The sequence below is a fragment of the Berghia stephanieae genome, chromosome 4 (assembly GCF_034508935.2).
Source record: "Berghia stephanieae isolate SIO BIC M18660-M18661 chromosome 4, UCSD_Bste_1.3, whole genome shotgun sequence".
NCBI classification, from domain to species: domain Eukaryota; kingdom Metazoa; phylum Mollusca; class Gastropoda; order Nudibranchia; family Aeolidiidae; genus Berghia; species Berghia stephanieae.
Window position 1 is genome coordinate 77,733,583 of NC_088363.1, and position 24,013 is coordinate 77,757,595.

Consider the following 24,013-nt stretch of genomic DNA (forward strand, 5'->3'; position numbering starts at 1 on the left):
AGAACATTAATTTGTTGATGTTGTTTTGTTATTACTTTTATTTTATTTGACTTTAAAAAAAATATTTTTGGTCTTTTTTTAATGTACATGTTAAGTAATCCTTAGTTTGACACGTTTGAGAGAGGAAAAGAAATTGAATAGTGTATGTGTGGTGTGTGTATATATATACGTATGTGTGTGTGAGAGAGAGAGAGAGAGAGAGAGAGAGAGAGAGAGAGAGAGAGAGAGAGAGAGAGAGAGAGAGAGAGAGAGAGAGAGAGAGAGAGAGAATGAGAGAGAGTGGGGGAGAGAGAGAGAGAGAGAGGAAGAAGGGGAAGGGGAGTGTGAGTGTGGTTGTTTGAGTGTGTGTGGGTGTGTGTGTGTGTTTGTGTGTATGTGTGTGTGTGTGTGTGTGTGCGTGCGTTTTCTTTAAATGTCATCATCTCAGCTGAGTTATGGAATCTGTTATGAAGATAATACTAAATGCTTAAATACAAAATTGTTATCTTTTTGATAAGTATTGTAATCCTTCATATGAAAGTCATTCTCACTTTAAGGGATATAATGCAGTCAATAGTTTGACAACACCCAAGTGTAATTCTGGACGAATATTATCCTTTTTGTGCTGTAAAGACAATTATCTTTGCAATTGTAAAAAAAAAAGTATCTGAATTCCTTTGAATAAAAGTAATTTTGTTTTCTTCATCCAATCACTCCAAATAGTATGGCAAACAGTATCACTTTCCATCGTTCTTTCACGAGTCGTTGATTGCCTCCTTTCTATTTTCCATCCACTATTTCCAGTCGACGTTCAGCTGCCACATCCACCTCCCGCCCGTCATCCTCTGCCTCAACAGCTTCTACTTACATGTACCCAGACATTTCAGCCTTTCCAGAGCTGCATGGACAAGATGGGGATGACAGTCTCTATGTTGACCTGGTGGGTGTACAGGTTATTTTGAATACTGAATGTGTCGAAGAAATGGCAAAAATTGAAAGGTTTAGCCTTAGCTGAATGTCCTTTTCAAAACTTGGGTCATTTCAAAATTATTGGAAAGATCAAATTATCATCTTATACCAAAATTATTGGAAAGATCAAATTATCATCTTATACCAAAATTATTGGAAATATCAAATTATCATCTTATACCAAAATTATTGGAAAGATCAAATTATCATCTTATACCAAAATTATTGGAAATATCAAATTATCATCTTATACCAAAATTATCGGAAAGCTCAAATCATCATCTTATATCAAAGTGATGAAAAGGATGCTTTTGCTGTCAAATAATTTTTGATAATCAAGTCATTCAGAACATCGTGTTTCATTTATAAAAAGAAAATATTTAAGTCTCTAGATAAAAGAGATTTGCTGAAATTCACTCATTTCAACAAAACCTGTAATATGGCATGCCAAATATGTTATTATAAATACATTTAAGCCACTTTGGCTATGATTTCAACTGTGTTGAACATATTTAACTCATTTATTAGAGGATCATCACATTTATTTCAACGGAAATCCTAACAGAAATCAGATTGCTTTTATTAAGAAAATTAAAATTCCAACATTTCATGCTTTCTAAAACAGGAAGATGAGCAAATCTATGGTAAAGCATCTGATATATACGTCAGTAAATTTGAGTCTGAACCTTTGTATCAGTGGTACTCAAAGGATAAGATGATCCAGAACATCCGGTCCAACAAGGGAATGTCACCCGGTGATTTGTCTGATGAAGAATATTTGGAACTAGAAAAGGAATCTGCTGATGGTGAGTTGGTGGAAATAACAGAGTTTGTCATTTAGCACATGATTGTCTTTTGTCATATAATTTTCTTATTTAAGAGATATATTTTTGCAGTGTCGATTTATAGGAGGGACGTCTGAAAAGAAACCAGAATCTTGTCATAACTCAAAAGTTTTGATTACATCCACTTAAACCTCACATTTAATAGAGAGTCTCTCTTTAGCTACTTTTCAATTAAGTCTCCATGCAGATCAATGCATTTTTGCCAACATGACAAAAGTGAATAGATACCCAACCAAAAAATGTTTTCATCAATATTTGAAAAACAAGCTTTGAACTTCCTCAACAAGCTCTTCTTCCTCCTTGTACCATTTCCCCCTAAATCACAATTTAAGGTAAAACAGGTAAAAGTCAGATGGCACCAGATTGAACAATATTTGACCTCCCGCTTTGAACATCCTGTGATTTGAATTATCATCTCAAAAACAATATTGCCTTCATTGATGATACTGAAATTTCACAAGGAATAAAACTAAATTTAGTTTCTGTGCTTACAAATAGAAAAAAAAGAGTTTTTTCTTTCAAAAGGTATGCCCATTTTCCGGTTTCAATTCGGAATACTCTTTATATCATTATATGGCTTTATTTTCCTTTTTCTGGTTCTGAAATTGCCTTTAAAAGCTGTAAGTGCTGAAAAGAAACGAAAAACCTCCTGCAAGGCCGTGTTAGAAAAAAGGGTAACCAAAAAAAAAAAAAAATATTAAAAAAAACCCAAAAAACAAATAAACAACAACAAAATTGTGATGAGCAGCATAAACTGTCACTTTTGATTTTGATTTTTATAATTATTACTTTATTTTGATATTGCATTTTATTTCTTGATTTTGCAACTATCTAAATTACATTAATTTAGAATTCAATCGTTTCTTCAGATATGTTTAAAACTGTATTATTCTTATTATGCTTTTACCTTTCAGCCAATTCAGTATATGAGGATGTTGAACGTCTTCTGGAAAAAAATTCTACAAGTGGAACCCATTCCAAGCCTCCAGGAAGCAGTAGCAGCAGCAACATTAGCAATAGTAGTCAGGAGGAACTACGCAAAGACACTGTACCTATAGACAGGCCACAGAGACGATCTGTCATTGAAGACGTTTTTAAAAATGGTGGCAATTTACACAGAGCCTTATGGTGTCAAATGCCTGAGGTAAGATTTTTTTAGAGAATTTCTGAATACAATCTGCTACATAAAATTTTCACCAGTAATAATTGAACTCATTAAATTCTTCTTCTTCTTTTTTTGGGGTTTTTTTTTTTTTTTTGTTTGTTTTTTTTTTTGGTTTTATTTTCTCTTTTTTGTTGTTGATATATCTTGCAAATTGAAAATTAAAATAAAACCAACTACATAAATATGAGTAGTATTGGAATCGTGAAAATAGTATATTGGTTATCAACACCAATCAGATTATAATTTTGAAACTAAATGCTCATGTTTTTATTTTGTCCTTCATATTTTATTTTTAATATAATGGTAACAACTAGGCTGAGATTCTCCATTTCATTAGTTTTGTAAATATCCGGCATCTGGCCAAACTCACTGATTCTTATTTATTTTGTTCTTCTAGGTGATTAAGAGTGGACTTCTTCAAGAGCTTACAGATCAGGAAAAGAAGATTCAAGAGGTAGTGGAATTTAGACACACGTTTAAAAAAAAATGAATTTACTGGTAATCTAGTGAAAGAGTTTAAAATGGTAGTAATAATAATATTGATATTAATATTGATAATAATAACAATGATAATGAGGATGTTGAAGATTTTAATAATAATAATAATAATAATAATAATAATAATAATAATAATAATAATAATAATAATGATAATGATGATGATGATGATGATAGGTAGGATTTGTTTATAATTTTTTTTCGAACTGTTGTTCTAATTATGTCATCAAGTGTGAATATATTATAGCACAAATGGCAGGTTTGTCTTTTCTCATCATCATATTAAAGACCCTTTGTAGTGTTATTTTATGATTTAAAAGAAAAATAATTGACACAATACATCGATTTTATTGACATACAGGCCATGTTTGAAATCATGACATCAGAAGCATCATACCTCAAGTCCCTCAAAATCCTCATCAACGTCTTTGTGTCAGCTCCAGAATTTGCAGCTGATCATTCCGACCGCTGTGTCATTACAAGAAGAGATAGAACCATTCTATTTTCAAATATTGGCAGCATTAAAGACATCAGCTCAAAGTAAGGAGCATATTTTAAAGCCATGTTTATTCAACTTAAATTTGGCATGTGATCACAATAATAATTAAGATTAGAACGCTTTTGGAAATATTCCTGCTTCTCACAAATTATTTATCATTATCTTGTTTTAAACTAGCTTGAAGGAGCATTGATTTTTTTTACTTTTACCATCTTACATTATCAGGCAGCAAAAGTTATCCATAAAATTCTTTCAAGATCAAAGGGAAACGTTATTACTCTTGCTAGGCGACTTTTATGATGACATTAAAAAAATAAAGATGAACTATTAAAGGGTTTTATTTAGCAGTTGCCAGTAGTACATACTACTGCTACAATCAGATCACTATTAAGGCATGGTTGGGTTATTATTATTCAATTTTTAAAATATCGATTTCCTCATTTTTATGACAACCTTAGCTAAATCATAAGGTTTGTTTGAATTACTTTCAGCAACAAAGGCTCATTTCATATCAATTTTCCCATCTCCAGTTTCTTGTCAGATTTGGAGTCCCGTTGGCAGGAATCCATTCTTCAGAAGGACGTATGTGACATAATAGTCAAACATGCAAACAAAAATTTTGAACCCTATGTAAGGTACTGCCGCAACCAGGCTTTCCAAGATAGGGCTCTCAACTCGCTCAAGTAAGTCCTTCATCAATTAAGGATTTTCAAACATTGAGTCAGTGTAGAGAACTTTATCAGTTGTAATTCATTTATTTTTTTTTGTAGATTGAAGTTATAGCCCATGTGTTGAAATTTAATAAGAAAAATGTCCTATTATTCTGTATTAAGTTAACTTTAGTCACTGCTTTTTAATGTGTTCCTAAACTCCATCGTGTATTTTAATGTGGATTTTTAACCCCTAATATACCTTCACTATCAAATTTTAAAATGTCCATTCATTTCCTTATAATGTTGAAAACAAAGAGACAAAAACAATACGATTCACATAGCTTGTAAGCAGAAATGGAAAGTGGCTTTGTCTTCCACCTTGTCAAAAATATAATATTCTACTTACTTTTCAGACAAAATTCAGAATTCAGTGATGCTGTCAAGCGACTGGAACAAAATCCCAATTGCCAGTTCCTGCCTTTGGCTTCATTTCTCCTCCTTCCTATGCAGCGAATCACTCGCCTCCCTCTCCTAGTGGATGCCATCTGCCACAGACTGGAGCCTGGGACGCCTCAACACTCAAGTGCCAGAAAAGCCTTTGAGGCTCTCACCAAGGTGGGCTTTTTTTTACTAGAAGATAATCTGTCTTCGAAATGTTATCTTGGGGCTTAGGAAATATATAGATATTTTCAGCAGGTCAAAATAAGGAGAGTGTGAAAAGGAGAAATGTTCATCAATGAAAATAGTGTTTTTGTTCGATCAATAGTCAGAATAAAAAAAAAGAAACAATAAAGAAATAACAAGACCTAATCAGGCCTCTTCTCCCATTATTCTAGATTCCACCCATCATATTACATTTTAAAATTGTTGTTTTTTAAAATTGTTTTTACGTTAAGTATTTTATTATTTGTTTTAAAGCTATGGTTATCCTTTTTTTTAGCTATTGACAATAGAGCCAGACTCTAAGTAAAGGAGTTGAAGAAGCTTGGGATTCTTATAATTATTATTATTTTGGTTCTTATTATTCACAATTATATTCACAAATGTGATGATAGTAATAATGATCTTGTGTATACATCATAAAAGTACAATTAATCAATATTATTCCTGCTGGATTATTTTTATTTTTACATCTGTTTCTTTCTTGATCAGGTTGCCAAGCATTGTGATGAAGCAGCCAAGAAGATTCAACAAGCTGAGCAAATGTGCCTCTTGGCCGGCAATTTGGAATTTAAAATAAAAGAATTTCCAATTGTTTCGGCCTCACGATTCCTGGTGAAACAAGGGGAACTTACTCTCATTAAAGGAGAGGGAACAACACGGAAACCTCTGAGCAAACTTTTAGGCAGCAATAAGGAGCATGTATACTTATTTCTATTCAATGATCTACTGTTACTGACCAAGAAGAAAGGGTGAGTTTTAAATAGAAGAAATTATTACCTGTTAAAAACTATTTTTGAATAAATCGAATTCGCTGGGTTATTATGCTAAGGGGGAGGTGGGGAGAAAGGTGGCAATATTCCTGTTTTCGAATGAGTACTTTAAAGAAATCATAGGAGTGACTTTTGCCAGAATACCCATTTCGACTATGTTTTAGAATAATATTTTCTTTCAAAGTTTTCGCTCTTAGCACCTGCTTTTTAAAATATCAATTTGACCAGGGTTTAATTTTGCAGCATTTTGTCTCATCTATTAAGTAGTGTAACAGTCACCTAAAAAGAGTAGATAAAATAAAGTATTGATGGTTTGATCGTTGATATATTTTATCATTGATTTATTTTTTAAGAGCTTTAGCAGGTTATTGATAGTTTTGTTAAGTGAGTTTGGTAGAGATACAAAAAAAATATTCAGAACGGGCATTGAGGTTTAGATCAATGTTGAAAAAATGATAATGAAACAAGAAGAATTTTATAAAGCTCATCACATTTTCCTTCAACGTCACATTATGCTAATTTCTTACTGATTACATTTTGGATAGAAATAACATATGTCTGTCTTGTTGATTACATCCTAAAAAGAATGAATGAATGCACATTGACGGTAACAGTAGCAAAATAATTAAAAATTTTCCCCATATTTAGAGCAGTGATATCAATACTGATTTTGTGACACAACACATGACCATAGTCATATAATTCACATGGGAATCTCAACTGGACTTATTTTTAGCCATGCAATCATTTAAGTTTTAAAAAAATTTTTATCAGGGACAACATGATTCTATTTTACACCAAATTATGGTGCGGAATGTAACTCAAGAGCTTTCCAGGGACTGAACTTGTCACTGCCCATAGCAGGACTTGAACTCAGAACCTACTGTTGTCATACCACTAGAATACAAAGCCACTCACAAAAAAAAACAATACTGGTTAGCAACAAATCTTCAACAAATATAAAGGTCAGTCTACGCCAAGGATTGAATTCTAAGCATTGAGCGACTGGCCATGGGCTATTTTACAACTGCCAGATACTTCGCAAGAACCGCAGTATTCAGTTGTTAAAAAAGAGAAACTATATAGAAACGAATTACTAAGTTTACGCATCTTAGCTAAGCTAATGTTTGGAAGGTACTTAATTGTTAAAGATAATAGAAAGAGAGGTGATATTTTGTTGTGGATGAAGTTTTAATTGCTTTGGAATAGTTTAACTATTTTTTAAAACCATTCTTGAATACTTAATTGCTTTCTGATTTTTTTTTATTTTTTAAAATTATCATTATTAATCAGTTTTTGTGGGAAATACTACAACTTTCTTTTGGAAATACTTGTGGAAGTGGATACATTTTTAAAATTGTTGCTTGCTCTATAAATATCAATAAAATTTCATAATTTCATTCTTATTGAGTTTGTGGCATGAACATAGAAAATAAGCTTCTTGTTGGCAATTTTTACTTAAAAAAAAAACCCCCAAAAAACTTGAGCTTTTATATAGTGCAATATCCACTAAACTTGCTCAAAGCGCTTTACAAAGGATCCCTCACCAACTGCAAAAAATAACATATAGAACAAGACATGATGCCTGTTAGGTGATATTACAATTTTTTCCAACTGAGACAACGTTGTTAACGGCCAGGTACTCATTTTACACATGAGTATTGTGAGAGAATGTGAGTTAAGAGTTTTCCAAGGACTCTACTATGCATTGAGCGAGGCTTGAACCCAGGACTGTCCAATCTAAAAGCAAGTGTCATAGGCACACAACCACATTGTTTTAATGAAGACAATGTTCCAAATGAAATGTGAAATCAAAAAACATTTGCAGGACATTAGCTAAATGAATTTAAATATTGATGGTGTATGAATTTGTCTCATTTTCTCTTGGTCAGTCATACTTTTTCAGTGCGGGACTACTGCCAGCGCAACTCGCTTCATGTGGAAGCCATCGACAATCCAGACAAGTCACGTCATATTGCCCAGGGCACTGCCACTGGGTTGACCAATCTCTTGTTTTTGGCCATGTTGGCAAATCACGATAATAAGCAGGTGGAGCTGGTGTTGGCTTGCAAGTCAGAGTAAGTTTCAATCAAATTTTAATTTTTAGTATGTTGTTGTTGGGGGTCCTGATAGCTCAGTTGGTAGAGCACTCACTTTACATGCAAAGGGTCCATAATCGATCCTGGGTGCAATCGAGATTTTTTTTTCCGACCCCCCCCTGTCCACCCAGCAGTGAATGGGTAGCTGATTCTGTTAGATTTTGTGGAAAGTACTTTGCAATAGACTAGCGTCCTATCGAAAGAATAGCAAGCAATTGCTATAGAGACTGGGATAAACTCCGGCTCCATGGGCTGAATGGCTCTAAGGACTTTTCTATGTTGTTATTGCTTAAGACCCTCAAACTATTCAATCAAACTTCTTAACATATTGGTAAATACCATTAACTGGGTGAGGTACCTGACCTCCCATAGTACTGTCTCTTCTATCCCCCTAATTCTGTTTTCCAAGTTGTTTTCTGTCGTTGTCTTGGATTGGGATTACTTAGTTTTGTTCTGGCCCTTTCAGGAGTCCTTAACTGAGAGAGAAACAGTCAAATGTATAGGGTTAATTTTGGGAGGTGATATTTTTTTTTCATTGTAAAACATCTCTCTGTTATGTACTGAATAGTTATGTGTGTTTTTTTTTTGTTTTGTGTTTATAAACATTTGAGTTTGCTCCTCTTAGTGGGATCCTGTGCTGATGTTTGGATGAGGCTTTTAGGTGATCTCAAACTAAGTACATTGATGATATGCTCTTGAAATCTACATCTGTTCCCTATTTGAACCAATTCCCCTTTGTCTTACTTCTTGTTGAGTGCTCAGATTGTACTCCTAGAACTTTTTTTACTATCCCATTTTCTTCCTTTTTACTGGCGCTGATTTGACCTAAATATGTTGCAAGGGCTGTAAAACCCTTAAAAACAACAAACAAAACAAATGCCATTAATTTTTAAGCTAATTTTTCCATTTTCTTTTTATTTCCAAACTTAAAACTCAAGTTTTGTCAATCACGCTGTGAATAATAAGTCACATATAGCTAATCAAAAGGGACTTGTGACTTAATTTGTATTATGAGGCAGCATAATTTTCAATTATTTTTTTTTTTACAGGAGTGAAAGAAGTCGTTGGATTGATGCGATAATGCCTACACAGTCCAACTCTGACATGGAGAGGATTTACGATGTTTGGGGTAAATAGATGTTTGTTTACAATATTGCTATACTACACCAACTGGTTTTGAGAAAAATCTTGAACAGATGTTCTTGTTATTATATTTAAAAATCCATATATTTTCAGGACATATTACAGCGATCATCAGATTCAGGGGGGAAAAATAATATTTTAAAAATTTATTTTTTTGGCTTGTTTTTTTTATATTGTATTTTGTTTATAATAATAATAATAATAATAATAATAATAATAATAATAATAATGATAACAGTATTAATAATAATAATGATAATATAACAAGCACTTATATAGTCCCTAATCATCTGCCCTTGCTTGCCATTATCTCTTAGGGTGTGCCGTTGATAAATGTTTGTCACAATACTTCTTTAAGAATTACACTTTTTTTATATTGTGATAGTCAATGTCAAAGAATTTGTGATTTTATTAAAGCATAATGACTAAATTTATCTTTTGTTTTTTTTTTTTTTAAAAAGTCGAAAAAGGAAATGACATAACTATTGATACCAATTTGAATCTTGTTACCATCTTAGATTGCCCACAACTCCAGTGTGTAAGGAAATATCTAGCCACTCAACCTGATGAGCTCACATTAGAGGAGTCAGATGTTGTCAACGTCACCAAAAAATTGGCCGATGGTATTATTTTATATTTCATTAAAAGTTCATTGATTCTATCCGATTTTAATACTTGAATATAGTAAAGTATCTATAATGCCTCTGCCCCTCCTCCCGTTTCACTATATTGCCAATCTTTCTTGTCACCAACTTTATCCCTGGATCAAAATATTTTCATGTATAAATGCACTGAAAACCTTGTTATCCCTACAACTGATAACCTAATGCCAAGCACTCATTTGGTGTTCCTCAAAGGAAAATCAAAGGTGTTCTGTGGTATTCAGAAACTATTGAAGATAAAGATGTTTTGATTTTTTTTTACAGAAATAAATCTTGCTCTCATTCATAAATATGTGTATACTGCACAGTAAATGTAAATAAGGCACAACAGTTTTCGAGAACAAGCTGTATATGTCAAACTTTCTAATCTCCATCAATGGCAAAGTCATAAATTCTGACCAGATCTCTCCTATTCTCAAGGCATTTGCCCTCAATGTGGTATTTTTGCTTTTGTTTAGAACTCGTAAAGGCTTTGACTTCTTTCCCTTACTTTATTTGTCAGCACCACCTTACCTGCACATCAAAAATTTTCATTTTTATGTGTCGGTGAAGGGTTTGTTCCTGAGATGTTTGTCTTCCGTATTGTCACTTTGATCCCCTTTAATTTATATAGTTAGTTTCAGCAGTTTTAACTATTTCAGACTTACAGGTGTACAATTTTAAAATCAACCAATTTTTGTATCTCTCAATGAATTGACCTGGGGCACTGTGGTCTTTCTCACATTTAGTCGCCATACTCAGGTATAAAATGAGTTCCTGGTCAGCAACAGCATTGTCACTGACGAAAAGAAATGATAAAAGCGCTTTATAGATGTCACGTCTCATCCACATCTTCAGTCCTGTTGGTTTGGGAATCTTTGTAAAAGTCTTTGAACACATTCAATAGATACTAAGCTACATAAATGCTTACATATTTTTTTTTTAGATTGAGTCTAAATCCTTAGAACACTAAACGCATTTATGTTCAATTTTTCCCTGGTCATAAATATGCCATTATTATGGTATTTGACCATATTTTTATATTGAAACAATCTTTTTAAAATTCAAGAAGCACAATAAATGTAAAGTACCATTAAAAAATATGAAGTTAATTGATAACTGTCTCATTTATAACTTTATTTTGATCTTTTATCACAGGATGGTGCATGGGAGAAAGAATTCGTGATGGAGAGAAGGGATGGTTCCCTGCCAGTCACACTGAAGAAATCAACAATAGCCATGTCCGGGCACGCAATCTTCGACTACGATATCGAATGATGATGGCAGCAGAGGAATACTCACAGATGGAACTGGCCAAAGACAAGAGATGAAAAGCATGTGTAGTTTACAGATTTATTTGAGTTGAACAAAAAGTGGAGGAGATTGTATGAAATGTCCTTCAGGGCCACTCTTGACAATTTCCCAAAAGTAAAGGGAAGTGAGGTTTGATGTCAACAAGATGTGGGACTACTGACCACCTGCAACGGACCACGCAGATCATAACACAAATGTTGAAGGTTGTCTTTGCTGTTAGAGAATGAAATGAGATGATTGAAAAGCAAGAAATGATTGAATTTTGATGAGTATATATGAGTAAAAGGAACTTATTGACTTAAAGTTAAAGGTTAAAAAAAAAAGAAGTTGGAAAGGAGAGAAAAGTAGTTGATAAGAACCAGAAAGCCCATGAAGCAAAGTTAATCCCAGTCTCTCGGTTGTTAAATGGCCAATAACAATTGCTTGCTACCCTTTGGATAGAGTGCTAGTCTAATACAAAGTATTTTCTTCAATATCTAACAGACTTAGCTACCCAATAATTCCTGGCTAGACAAGAGAGATCAATAAAAAAAATTTTAAACCCAACGAGCTAGGATTATAAAGCAGTCAAGTTGGAGTCTTGAATGCTCTATCAATTGAGCCTCTGGAACCTCTAGAATGGAAAGAAGGATGAGCCTAATGCAGAGAGAGATTTTGAATGTCTGAAATATAGGATTGCCATGATCTTTTAATTGGCATTCTCTTCCATCGTGTCGTAAATACTTGATGAAGAGTATCAACATATCAGAGCTTGTCTGGAAAGAAAAACGCTGGAAATGTTTTACTATGATATTCTCGTATCACGAAATTCTATGACCAAATACAAAAATATTTTAAATGTTGATTATCATATTTTATATTACTTTTGGCTTAAATTAATGTATGTCAGCATTACTTATGTTTTGTACAATGTCCATGTCTCGTAAAATTGCATTTTGTATGATAAATATGTTTCATTGCTAAAGGATTATCTGCAATATTTTTTGATCCCCTTTAAACACAAAATGACTCTCGACAGTATCAGTTTATTGAAAAGGATGGACTGTCATTAGAATGCAATTGACTCTATAATTATAATATTTTAAGTTTCTTTGCTAGTTTTATTTGAGCCAGAAGCTAAAAACATTTTTTAGACCACATTCACCATTTTATCCTTCCAAAATAGTTTATATAATGCAAATGGAACAAAGCTATGACAGGATGACCAGCCACCTCTTAATCATGTTAAAATGTGTGAGTATATTTAAGTCTTCAAAATTAAAGGAGTCCATAGGCCATCTACAATTATTTGATTTGATTGTTGTGACCAGTGTCTTTTGATTAGAGACATTTTGATTATAAGATATAATGCGCTATCAACTGACCATCCAAGTTAAGTTAATTATGATGTTTAAAAACCAATAATTAATTTACTTACCATGACTACAGCAATCCATTGAACGGTTAAGAGAGTTGTCCATTTCTTACTCAGTGATAGTTCCAATTTTTAAATGTATTTTGTTTTGATTTGTCAATACTTGAGGTTCTCTGACCTCTCATGCAGAGCAGAGATGCCACTTGCTGTGTCTTCTATACCCCGTAGTTTTTTTTATCTTCGATGTTGCTCTCTGTCTTTGTTCTAGATTGAGATTGCTTGGTTTTTCTTGGTCCTGGTGGATATTCTTAGCTGTGAGGGAGGCAGTCAAATGTATAGTATCTTTTTTTTTAGACATTATATTTTTATTTTCATGTAAATCATCCCTCTGTTATGTGCTATTATAGCTATCAGTTTTAACTATATCATACTTGACAAACATTTGAGTGTATCCTGCATGGCGAGATTATTTGCTTGTGTCGGGATAGGACTTTTAGGTAATGTCAAAAAAGCACATTGGTGGATTGCCCGGGGAATCTTCTGTTTCCTTTTTGAACAAGTCTTGCTTTTTCTTTGGAACTTTTAACTTAAGATCTACAACTTTTTCTATTTATCATCTTCCTTTTAATTGGCACTGAAATGACTTAGTATTGTCGCAAGCGCCGAAAAACTCCTAAAAATAAAACAAACAACAAAATACTTCAGACAATGAGAAAGCTTAATAATGTGGGGGGAAAACATTCTCTTTTTTACTCCATTAAAATCATCATGTCTCAAAAATCTAATTTTGTTAGTAGACATTCATTGACATTTATCTGTTCCACAGCAAGCTTCAAATTTGAGTGCCTTAAAACTGATGACATCAAATCCAATATATATTGAAAAAAAAAAAAAAAAAAGAAAACGAACAGAAAATGTATGATCAGTTAATTACCGAATAACCCAGCATTATGAATATAAAATGATCTATATTTCATTATGTTTGATTGAATAAAAATCTTATTTAGCTATAAATATTCACGTTTAGAAATTAGTCAATTCCAATTCAATCATGTTTTTATTTTGCACTAGGTTTTTATTTCCCTTCACTTTAAATCTAAGTGTTCAATGTCAATCATGACTTTTCTAAGTGTCTACGTGAAAAATTGCCAATCCAATAATACTATTAAAATTATCAAGACAAGATTTATTTGATAACAATAATAAAAATATTTATTTCGTCAGTAAAAACCAAAAGTGGTGTAAGATAATAAAAAATGTATACATGTCTCAAAAGAGAGAGCTTATTCATTAAATAATCAATTAACATTTATAATTTATCCATCACCATCACCAGAAATATAATCTAAATCTAGCTGGAAAAGAAAAGTATAGGTATAGAAAAATCATCATTGTTGACAAAAGGAGTCTTTCATATACAGTACAGAAGAAATATATCAGTATCTCCGGACAGAGATAAAATGTTATTTCAATATACAGGAACAAACAAAAAGTAAAGGGAAACCGGCCAGTGAGAAATGATGTTATTCAGATTTATATGGTAGTTCTGAAAAGGCTGAATGAGATATGGAAATTGCTAGCTTCTAGTCATTAGATTTAAACAAGTCAGTATTGTTGCTCTGCCTCTGTATGCCAGAATTAACCTTGTTTACTCTGGCTTCATCTTTAGTGATTATATTGAAGAGGACATAATCGTGAAGTTGTTACATTGTGTAGGTTTTGATTGCAGCCATTGCCACATATTGGTTCTGTTGGTAACACAGTGTCTTTATCTTCACCATTTAAATCACATTATTTTCTCTTGTCATCCATGACAGCAATGATGGAGATATCATTAGTCATTTTTTTAACAGTCATTTGTCCCATCTGTTAAATAGTGGTTGATAATCTTTTATTTTGTTTTTGTTCTATTACTGTTAACGACAGCATCAATGTCGAGGGGAAAAAAATAGATACTTTGGAGCAATTATGATACGTGCGTGTTGTTGACATAAGGGTTAATAATGTATTCTTGCTGCAGTGCATAAAGCAGATAGAGAGATAGAGAAACTATTAAACATGAGCAAAAAATACTTTTGAAGTTTGATTCACTGGTTTTCAGACAAATCATCATATTATTTGACAGCAATTAATAATTTGTAATAAAATAATGTTAGCAATTGTTTAGAATAAAAAGTTTCTCTTGTCTGTTTTTATTCAATTATGTCAATTGCATATGATAGGAATATAATTTTGATTTTTTAAATCCGAAAACAAGATCGAGTCAATGTTGTTAAAGTTCTCAAAAGGTTTAGACAGCACAGGCAAAAAAAAATGGCATTTCAACTATGAATAATCATTGTACAACATTTTAGGCCATGTACTTAAAATAGACCTTGTCCTGCAATATTTTGAGCTTAACAACCAGTATGTATGATGGAGATCTAATAGATAAGGCGAAAAATGGCATTTAAACAATAAATTATAAATGTACAACATTTTAGGCGATGTACTTAAAATATACATAGTCTTGAAATATTTTGAGCGTAACAGTCTGTAAGTATAATAGAGATATTTTTAAAATGTAAACGAACAATATGTCCATGAAAAGATGCCAGTGAAGGCAATTGCAAATTTAATTGAAGATTTAGATAAAATACGAAAATTTTAGAGTGGCAGAAATAACTCTTCTGAGTCTAAAATATTACTACATTATTTTTCAATGGCAATGTATACCGTTTCATGTGACTCATATTCAACATGAATTCCTCTTTTTTAATTTTCTGTTAAGTTTTATTTCTAAAACAAAATGATTGTTGTTTCAAGATTCGTTGCTTACTTTTTTTATTCTTTTTATTTTTTTTTTTTACAATTGTGACCGATGAATAAGTTGAATTATGATTTTAATGTTGTTTGTTGATTTAACTAGCATTTTCTATAAATGTGTGTCTTTTGTAAAGGAATTTCAAGGTAGATTCCATTATGCAGTTTTCATTATGATCGTTTTCTAAAAATTATTAGAAACGTAAATCATGCATCCTTAAGTATTTTTGTAATTTTTTAATGTTGTCAAACTGTGTCATTTTTTCCCCTGAAAAGCTGATTAGTCGTTTTATTTGCATTGCAATTTACAACAGCAACCTGTGATTTGATAATTGTTACTGGATTTTTAACCCTTATTTTTATGATATAATCTTTATTTGCGGACTCAAAAGATTCCTCCTTTTCACAAAGCATAATTATTTATTTGGCTTTTTCCTCTTTCATTTATTTTAACTGTTCACTTTTGTTGTCATGTTTTACTGATATGTCTTTAAACACACCTTTTAATTAAAATATACTCCTATAATGGTAATGGCAATTTTTAATTTGGTCCTATTATGTTATACTATCTGTAAATGTATTTGTTTGTTTGTTTTTTTATCCCCTGACATTTTTGTCATTAAATTTCTTCTTTTTACTGATACGAGTTTTTAAGTTGAAAATTAGAAATTTGGAAGACTCAGATGATTGTTTTACTGATTGAACAAGTTTATGATGCTAAATATAAGTGCTTTATCCTTTAGTTCATTGTACGTTGATGTTGTTGCCAGTATTCTTGTGCTCAGAATGAGTTCGAGAAGAGAAAAAATGTCTTTTGAAACTGTAACACTTACAGCTTTGCAATATACAATTCTTTTTGAATTTTTTTTTCATATGCTTAATAAATGCTAGTCTTTCGCAGTTGTGCTGATTGGTCTACTCAAGAATGATAGTTGTTTTATTGGTTATTGACTATGGATTTTGGTTGCCACCATGTCTTGAATTAACTCATAATACACTGAACATGATCAAGTATCTGATTAATGACATTGTGCTAATTTGTTCACCTTATATCTTTCTCGACCCTGCATTGTCCTTTGGTAGAGCTCCATTCATTTCAAATGTGAATGAGAAACATTCTATAGGCAGCGACTTATTTTGATTTAGGGCTTATAAAGCTAAATTTTATCTCATTATCAGGAATGCAAGTTGGTTTTTTTTGGTGCGATTAGTAAAATTTATAATAATCACTAACCTGTTATACTGTTTTCGAATGATGATTAGAATGTTAGCCACAGCTTTGGCGGCTGTATTATTGCTTAATTTCAAAATTCTGTTCTTAAATTAGGTTTATTGTATTACTTTTTCCCTTTCAGTTTACTGTGGTTAGAATTCTTCTTGGGTGATGAAGTGCAGGGGGTGAGGGGCTATCCACCTTTGTTTTAATTATTGATATGTCTTTTGTAACCATTTGAATCCAACCCTTTAAGTTGAATTCTGTGGTGGTGTCTGGGTGGGACTTATGGGTAGTCTTTCTGTTTAATGGCGCTGAAATAATCAAATGCTGTTTGTTGCATGCGCCTTAAAATCCCAAACAGGTTAGCAACCCATTCGAGTTTTCAACTTTGTTGATGTTTTGATGAAAATAAAACATAATCAAGGCTGCTGCCCCTGCTATAGCTAACTTCAAAATGTAGAGGTGCCTAAATGAGTCAATAAAATGAAAAGTAAAATAAAGGGAGTAAAAATGAATCTTTTAAAAGTTTTCTTTGTGGTGTATCTTTTATATGAGTCATTTTTACGCCCTATATTTTACTATAAATTTTAGAGCCAACTTCCTTTGCGGGGAAGGTAAAGTCATATTCACCTATATGTTTTGTCTAGTTCTGTGTTGCTTTAACTCTTTGTCCTCGCCCAGTTATGAGTCTGTTGTTTGTTAGGGGATTTTTGTCTTGAATTTCCCCAGATCATGGTTGGGATCCTGTTCTGAAGGAGAAATTCTTAGATGTAAACAGAAATGTACCAAAAAGGAAAAAAAAAATACAAGTAATAAAGTAGTATTTTGTTCTTTTTCGAAGCTGTTATATTTATTTTTGTATTTTACTTTCTCTATATTACAGCTTCTAGCAGCTTAGTATTCACTAAGATGTAGGCACAGTTTTATGCTGACTCTACTTAAGGAAATTTTTTAATGAACTGGATTTTTTTTTAAAATATTATCATGAAAGAAATGAAGGGATAAAATATAATATGATTTTATAATTGGATGGACCATATTTGTTATGCTAGCTTCAATGTTCGCTTTACATCATGTGTTACTCTCAGCCTTTTGTACTCTCGTCTATTATCGTATAAAATTTAAGCTAGATATGTATCATATTTGTATTATATTTGCTAACAAAAAAAAATATAATAAAGAAATAGTCAACCCCCACATTTGCTCAGTATATTGATCTGCATATCGTTAAAATCAATGAAATGTCATGATTCTCTGTGTATACTAAAATATATGCCTCTGGCAGTCACCACGTTCACTTAATTGTGTGTCTCATGACATTGACCTTGGCTCATTTCTTCCTGTTGTCTCTTTGCTTGGATGTATAATGCATTTTCGCCTGATTATTTTCTCCTACCAACAGTGAATCAGAATAACAGTTTTCTTGGACTTTGAAACACAAAATGTGGTAGAAAATCCTTGAGGAAAGATGTCAACATATAGATGGCCTCTGTCACAAACAGTCCAACCTAAGAATATACGGTTTACTAATTGTAGGTTGAGATCACCCTTCGTCGCATTTTTAAATATTGGGTACAATAATCCAATGAAAATTCCTTATTTTGACATGTGACAAAACATTCATGTCCAGTGGACCTGTGTATGGTTTGATGTTTTTGTTTGTTTTGTTTTGTTTTGGGTTTTTTTGGTTTGTTTGTTTTGTTTAGTTTTTTTTTAATCTCCGACACAGTTTGGGCTCTCTCGAGTTGAAAAATGTTTGAGACCATCAATGTTATTGTGGAATTGTCATTGTTATCTTGAATTTTTATATGACTGCTGATTTTCCCATATAATTCAGCTCTCATTTATACATTCTATATTGATTATTATTTTAATAGTATGTACATTTGTGTTATTATTCATAAGCATAGTTACTATCATTTCCTTTTTTTAACGAAGGGTCTATTTGATTCTGTAATTTTTTATCCAAAACTGAAGAAAATTTTTGTTACGAGTACCGTCGAACTCTGTTCACCCTTGGATCAAATCCTCTCATCTTACTTTTCCTGGGTGGGGTCGTTGACCTCTCAGGAGATCACGCAATGTCTTCTATCTCCTAAATTTGTTTTCCGAGTTGCTTTCTGTCGTTGTCTTACATTGGGATTGTTTAGTTTTGTCCCAGCCCTAGTCAATTTCATTGACTGGGAAGAAAACTGTCAAATGCATAGTTATAGTTTCGGGAGATTAAGTTTTTTTCCTTGTTAATCATCTCTCTTGTTATGTGTTGTTACATTTTTTTGGTGGTTAGTAAATATTTGAGTGTATTCCTCTTAGTGGGATCTTGCGCTTATGTCAGATGAGACTCATAGGTGATCTCAAACTAAATATAGTTTGCTCTTGGAATCTACATCTGTTCCCTATTTGAACCGTCAACTTTTTCTTACTTTTTCTTGTGTGCTTTCAATTGTAAATCTATAACTTTTTGACTATCCCATTTTCTTCCTTTGCTTTCACCTCTTAAATTATCCAATTATTGTTGAACTCTCATAAACAAAGTCCATTCATGATTTTGGCGTTTGTTGCGGTTTTGTATTGTTTTTTAAAATAAAAATACACTTTCACATAGTTTTTCATGCTTATTGAATTTCACAATGTACCCCCCCCCCCCCCCCCCCCCCCTTTCTGCATCCCCAGGAGTCCATATGAAAAAATAAAAAAGTTTCCGTTTACTTTTTTAAAGAGCAATATTATAATATCCGTCAAAACCTATGGTAAGGTGTTTTTCTGAGTCGAGTTGAATAGTAATAAATGTCAAGTGCCTTACAAAGGACATGACGCCAAGGCCATTTTGCACCTGCTGTTGTCACTCATATCTTGTCACTGACCATGCTCAATATCGCTTTATTACAATTTGAGAAATCACACTCCTCAGTCGCGGGTGGTTGGATGGGAGCATCACCCTTGAATCATATACCTATGATGTTCGCATGGGTGTACGATCCGATAGTGATGTCGTTTCTTCTTCTCTTTACTAGCCTATCCTGCTTCTTTGGTTTGTGATTGTATTTTTGACAGGGGATATTTTTTTTTCTGTAAATCTTCTGCCTGTTTGTTCTTGGTTATTTAATTTAGCTAATGATATCTTAAGGTTATGATTTTGATTTACATTTGTACTATTTTTGTTAGATTGCTTGTTTTTTTTTTGTTTCAGCGGTCTCTCATATAACCTCAATTGTGTTGGAAGAGACCTAAAGCAACAAACAAACAAACAAACACTCCTCAGTCAACGACACCAGGACCAGAAATGTATATTGATTGAAACTAAATGGGGATAAATCTATAGTATGAATGTTTAATTTTTAAAAAATGAACTATACTTGTTATAAATTAATATCACAAATCATTCTTGAAAGTATTGTTTGTTGTTGAAGAAAATATTTCATTCAGGATGTTACTGAAAATGGTCTAGTGTTCCTGTCCAATGCAGCCAGTTGTTGGTATGGGGGGGGGGATTAGTGGATTAATCCGACATTAGATCAAGAATTAATTAACAATTAAGAATACTACACAGCTGTGCCACATTATGGGCCCTAGCTATGATTTCTAGGCCTTTTCTGGAATTCAGGTTTGCTTTTTTATTTTTTGTTTCTAAATTTGATTGTTTAATTTTGTTGTTTGTTTGTTTCTGTTTTTTTTTGTTTTTTTTGTTGTTTTTTTTAGGGGGGGGGTCTGTTTTTGTTTTTGTATTTTTTGGTCAAGGTCCTATTTTGCCTTTCTTTCGAAGATAATTTTAAGATATTTTTTTTGTGCGTGTTCTTTAAAAAGTATTCAATGATGATTTCCAAATGGCCATCCAGACTTTATGTACCAAGAATCGAGAAAAATAATACCCCCCCCCCCCCCCCCCCCAAAAAAAAAAACAAAAAAAACGAGCAATCGCAAGTTTACACTACATGTCCACACTGTCAAAAAATATTTGCAGACAATGTAACTAATCATTCTCAGTTGTATTAAATCATGTATAGAAATATAATATTGTTATAATCATCGTGACTTTTGTCATACCTTATTTATAAATGTAAGCATTTATGTTCCTTTCTTCATTATCAACTTTTTGTGTGTAATCATTTTGATTTCATGCTTCTCTTCTGCATTCCTGTATGTATGTTATTATGATTTTGAAAGAATGATTAAATACTACAAGCTTGTATATTATTATTATTATTATTATTATTATTATTATTATTATTATTATTATTATTATTATTATTATTATTATTATTATTATTATTATTATTATTATATTATATATATATAGACATTTATACGATGATAATGGAAAGACACTGATTTAAACCAATAAAACAATACCAATGATATTTTTGCACGATTCTTTTAGTTGAGATGTATTTCATTTTTTTTTTTAACGCTTTGCGGGCATAGTGGCTCGCACAAGCTGTTCGTGCTGTTCAGAGCTCTTAATCTCATCTTTGCAGATATAACATTTGAGTGACTGATTGGTTTACTGGCCTCCTGTTATGGATTGTTTTGTTATAAATTACAACTCAACAAACATAATGTTACAGTTGAATTTTAACCTTGGACTGTAACTATAAACTTTTGAGTTTCTCTTACGTGAGCTAGTGAGTTGCTTCTTGCTAGGTCTATGTGTCGCAGATTATACATTTCAAGCACCGTTAATTCTCTAGAACTAAATATAGGGAGAGATACAGAACAAAAAAGAAAAGCGAATCACGAACGACTAAAAGCACATTATTATTTGAATTTCATTTATTGCACACCTTGAAAATAACAACAAATGGAATGATGCTACTTCTGGATGAGGTTTTCTGACCTCCCATGATGGGCAGGAGGTCGCTTGTGTCTTCTATCCCTTATATATATATATATATATATATATATATATATATATATATATATATATATATATATATGTTTTCCCTTTCCGCATTGCTCTCTGTCTCTGTTCTGGATTAAGATTGTTCGGGGTTTTTTCCTGGTCCTGGCGGGGATCCTTAGCAGAGAGATGCAGTAAAATCTATAGAGTGATTTATTTTTCTTTGTAAATCTCTCTCTCTCTCTCTCTCTCTCTCTCTCTCTCTCTCTCTCTCTCTCTCTCTCTCTCTCTCTCTCTCTCCCTCTCTATCTCATGTGCTATTGTGCTTTGAGTGCATCCTTCATAGTTAAATCTTATGCTTGTGCCTGGATCGGACGTACGTAATTTTAAAAATAGGCACATCGATGGAATTGTCGTGGAATTCTTTGTTCCCTTTGTCTGAATGTCTTTGCCCTTGGTGCATTTTTTAATTTCATGTCTACAACGTTTCCCCTAATGATATCTTTTTACTAGTGCTGACTGGGTGGAGTTTTTGACCTCCCATAGTGGGCAGGGAGGCACTTGCTGTGTCTTCTATCCCCCTATATCTGTTTTCCAACATGCTGTCTGTCTTTGTCTTGGAATAAGATTACTCCGTTTTGTCCTTGCCCTGGTTGACAACAGTCAAACAGTCAAATGTATAGTTAGAATTTTGAGAGATGATATTTATTTTAATCAAATTGAAATTACCTAAATGCGTCGCAAGTGCCGGAAAACCCTTAAAAACAAACTGTCGCTAGCGCAGTAAAAACCCTAAAAACAATACAATGTAAAAACAAAGAAAAATACTTTTTTAAAAAACATGATGCTATAACTTCAACTAAAATTAATATCATGCAATAATTGGTCAATATTTACGGCACAGCGCGTGTAAAGGTATGTATTATGTCATAATGGACTAGATTCTGAAGACTGAATCTAAAATTAAAAACATGAAACTTGGTTTTAATTTATACTCTTTACTGAGAAGAAGCAACCAAATGTATCCCTAATCATTTTAACACAGAATTTGCTTTATGTGGCATATGCTTCACTCCAACATAATATTAGTTTGAGTTTGCAGATCATTCAAGAGTGCACTTTCTTCACCGGACAAGATGACACATTAAATATATGCAGTTCTGTAAGATATAACAAAAGTGTTTGATTAGGTACTCCACGAGCACTTACTAAATAAACTCATCACAAGGGGAATGTGTGTGTGTGTGTGTGTGTGTGTGTGTGTGTGTGTGTGTGTGTGTGAGGGGGGGGGGGGGGGTGCAGATTGTTTGAATGGTTTTAGAGTGGGCGAACTCAGGAGGTGTAGTTGGTAAGTTGGGAAATTTGGTTATGGGTCTCTTATACTTATAGAAGCGATGGATCGGTTCTTGGGCCCAACCTCTCTCTCTCTCTCTCTCTCTCTCTCTCTCTCTCTCTCTCTCTCTCTCTCTCTCTCTCTCTCTGAATTGTATTATTTATTCGCATTGTGGTATCAAACATGTGTTTATTTGACCACCACACAGAGAAGCTGTGGGAAATATGTCACTAGCACCATTTTCCTTTCTATGACAAATCGCAACATGAAATGCCAAATCGTAGTCATTATTTTCTTTCTTTTCTATGAGCGATGAATGAAGATTGATTTTCAAGAGTTAGGGATTACCACTATCCCCACGACGACGACACAGAAGAAGAAGAGCTAAAACAAGGACAAGGAGGAGAAGCCCTTTGATGAAGAAGAAGATGGTGGTGGTGGTGATGATGATGTGATGATAATGATGATGACGGGGGAGACGAAGAAGAGAGGAATGCCGTCTTGGGGGAGTTCAAGCTTGAGTCTGTGTGAAACTAATGTGAATAGCATTAACCAATGTCTACTTTTAAAAAATAGCCTTGCGTTTCATAAGATAGCATTTCAAGTAAACTAAGTTACCATTGTCATGGCAAAGGGGAGTCTTGGATTCGCCACTGGATCGCTAAATTTAAAACAAACAAAACAAACAATAAACGGGACAAAGATTGGCCGTCAGGTAGCGAATAAAATTCACACACACCAACAATCGAAGCCATGGCAGCACAACAATATTCTAATCCAGTTTCCGTATTTCAACTAATTAAAAAATAGGAACTTAATGCGTCGAGATGTGATTGTTCATGTCGGGCACAACAGAGAAGATAACACACGTATAGATAGAATGCGCTAGGCCAAGGAGTTCACAACATTGCCATTCGGAAGTATAACGGACCAACACACAAACTCTGTGTAACCATGAACTTTTATAGTCTGGTTAATACAGTTTAGTGATAACAACTCACAAACGCGGATGGCAAAAACAATAACAAAGGCCTGTGTGACGTCATCTGCATACTATCTATATTAGGGTAGGTCAATTTCGTCCACATGACTAATGCAGAATATAAATCTGTATGAACAGTGGTCACGCGACTCCATAGGCTGGCCTTGTTACGCTTCATTGCTCGTAAAAGGAAAAATTATATCATGCCGATATAGTTAGTCTGGCGATTCAATATTATACCTAATAGATAC

The 24,013-nt window shown here is 33.0% G+C and overlaps 1 protein-coding gene across 24 annotated transcripts in view; it reads left to right on the forward strand.

The window, feature by feature from the left end:
* LOC144971304 (uncharacterized) overlaps window positions 1-13,496 on the forward strand; it is a 118,145-nt gene extending 104,649 nt beyond the window's left edge. For all 24 annotated transcript variants that reach the window (XM_078911929.1, XM_078911928.1, XM_078911932.1 and 21 more), the window contains 12 exons: window positions 784-919; window positions 1,574-1,754; window positions 2,708-2,937; window positions 3,356-3,412; window positions 3,818-3,996; window positions 4,486-4,638; window positions 5,022-5,223; window positions 5,761-6,020; window positions 7,934-8,119; window positions 9,190-9,269; window positions 9,802-9,906; window positions 11,083-13,496. In XM_078911929.1, the coding sequence (XP_078768055.1) occupies window positions 784-919; window positions 1,574-1,754; window positions 2,708-2,937; window positions 3,356-3,412; window positions 3,818-3,996; window positions 4,486-4,638; window positions 5,022-5,223; window positions 5,761-6,020; window positions 7,934-8,119; window positions 9,190-9,269; window positions 9,802-9,906; window positions 11,083-11,255 (1,942 nt within the window). In that variant the 3' untranslated portion in view covers window positions 11,256-13,496. The remainder of the gene's footprint in view (window positions 1-783; window positions 920-1,573; window positions 1,755-2,707; window positions 2,938-3,355; window positions 3,413-3,817; window positions 3,997-4,485; window positions 4,639-5,021; window positions 5,224-5,760; window positions 6,021-7,933; window positions 8,120-9,189; window positions 9,270-9,801; window positions 9,907-11,082) is intronic.
* The last annotated feature ends 10,517 nt before the right edge of the window (window positions 13,497-24,013 follow it).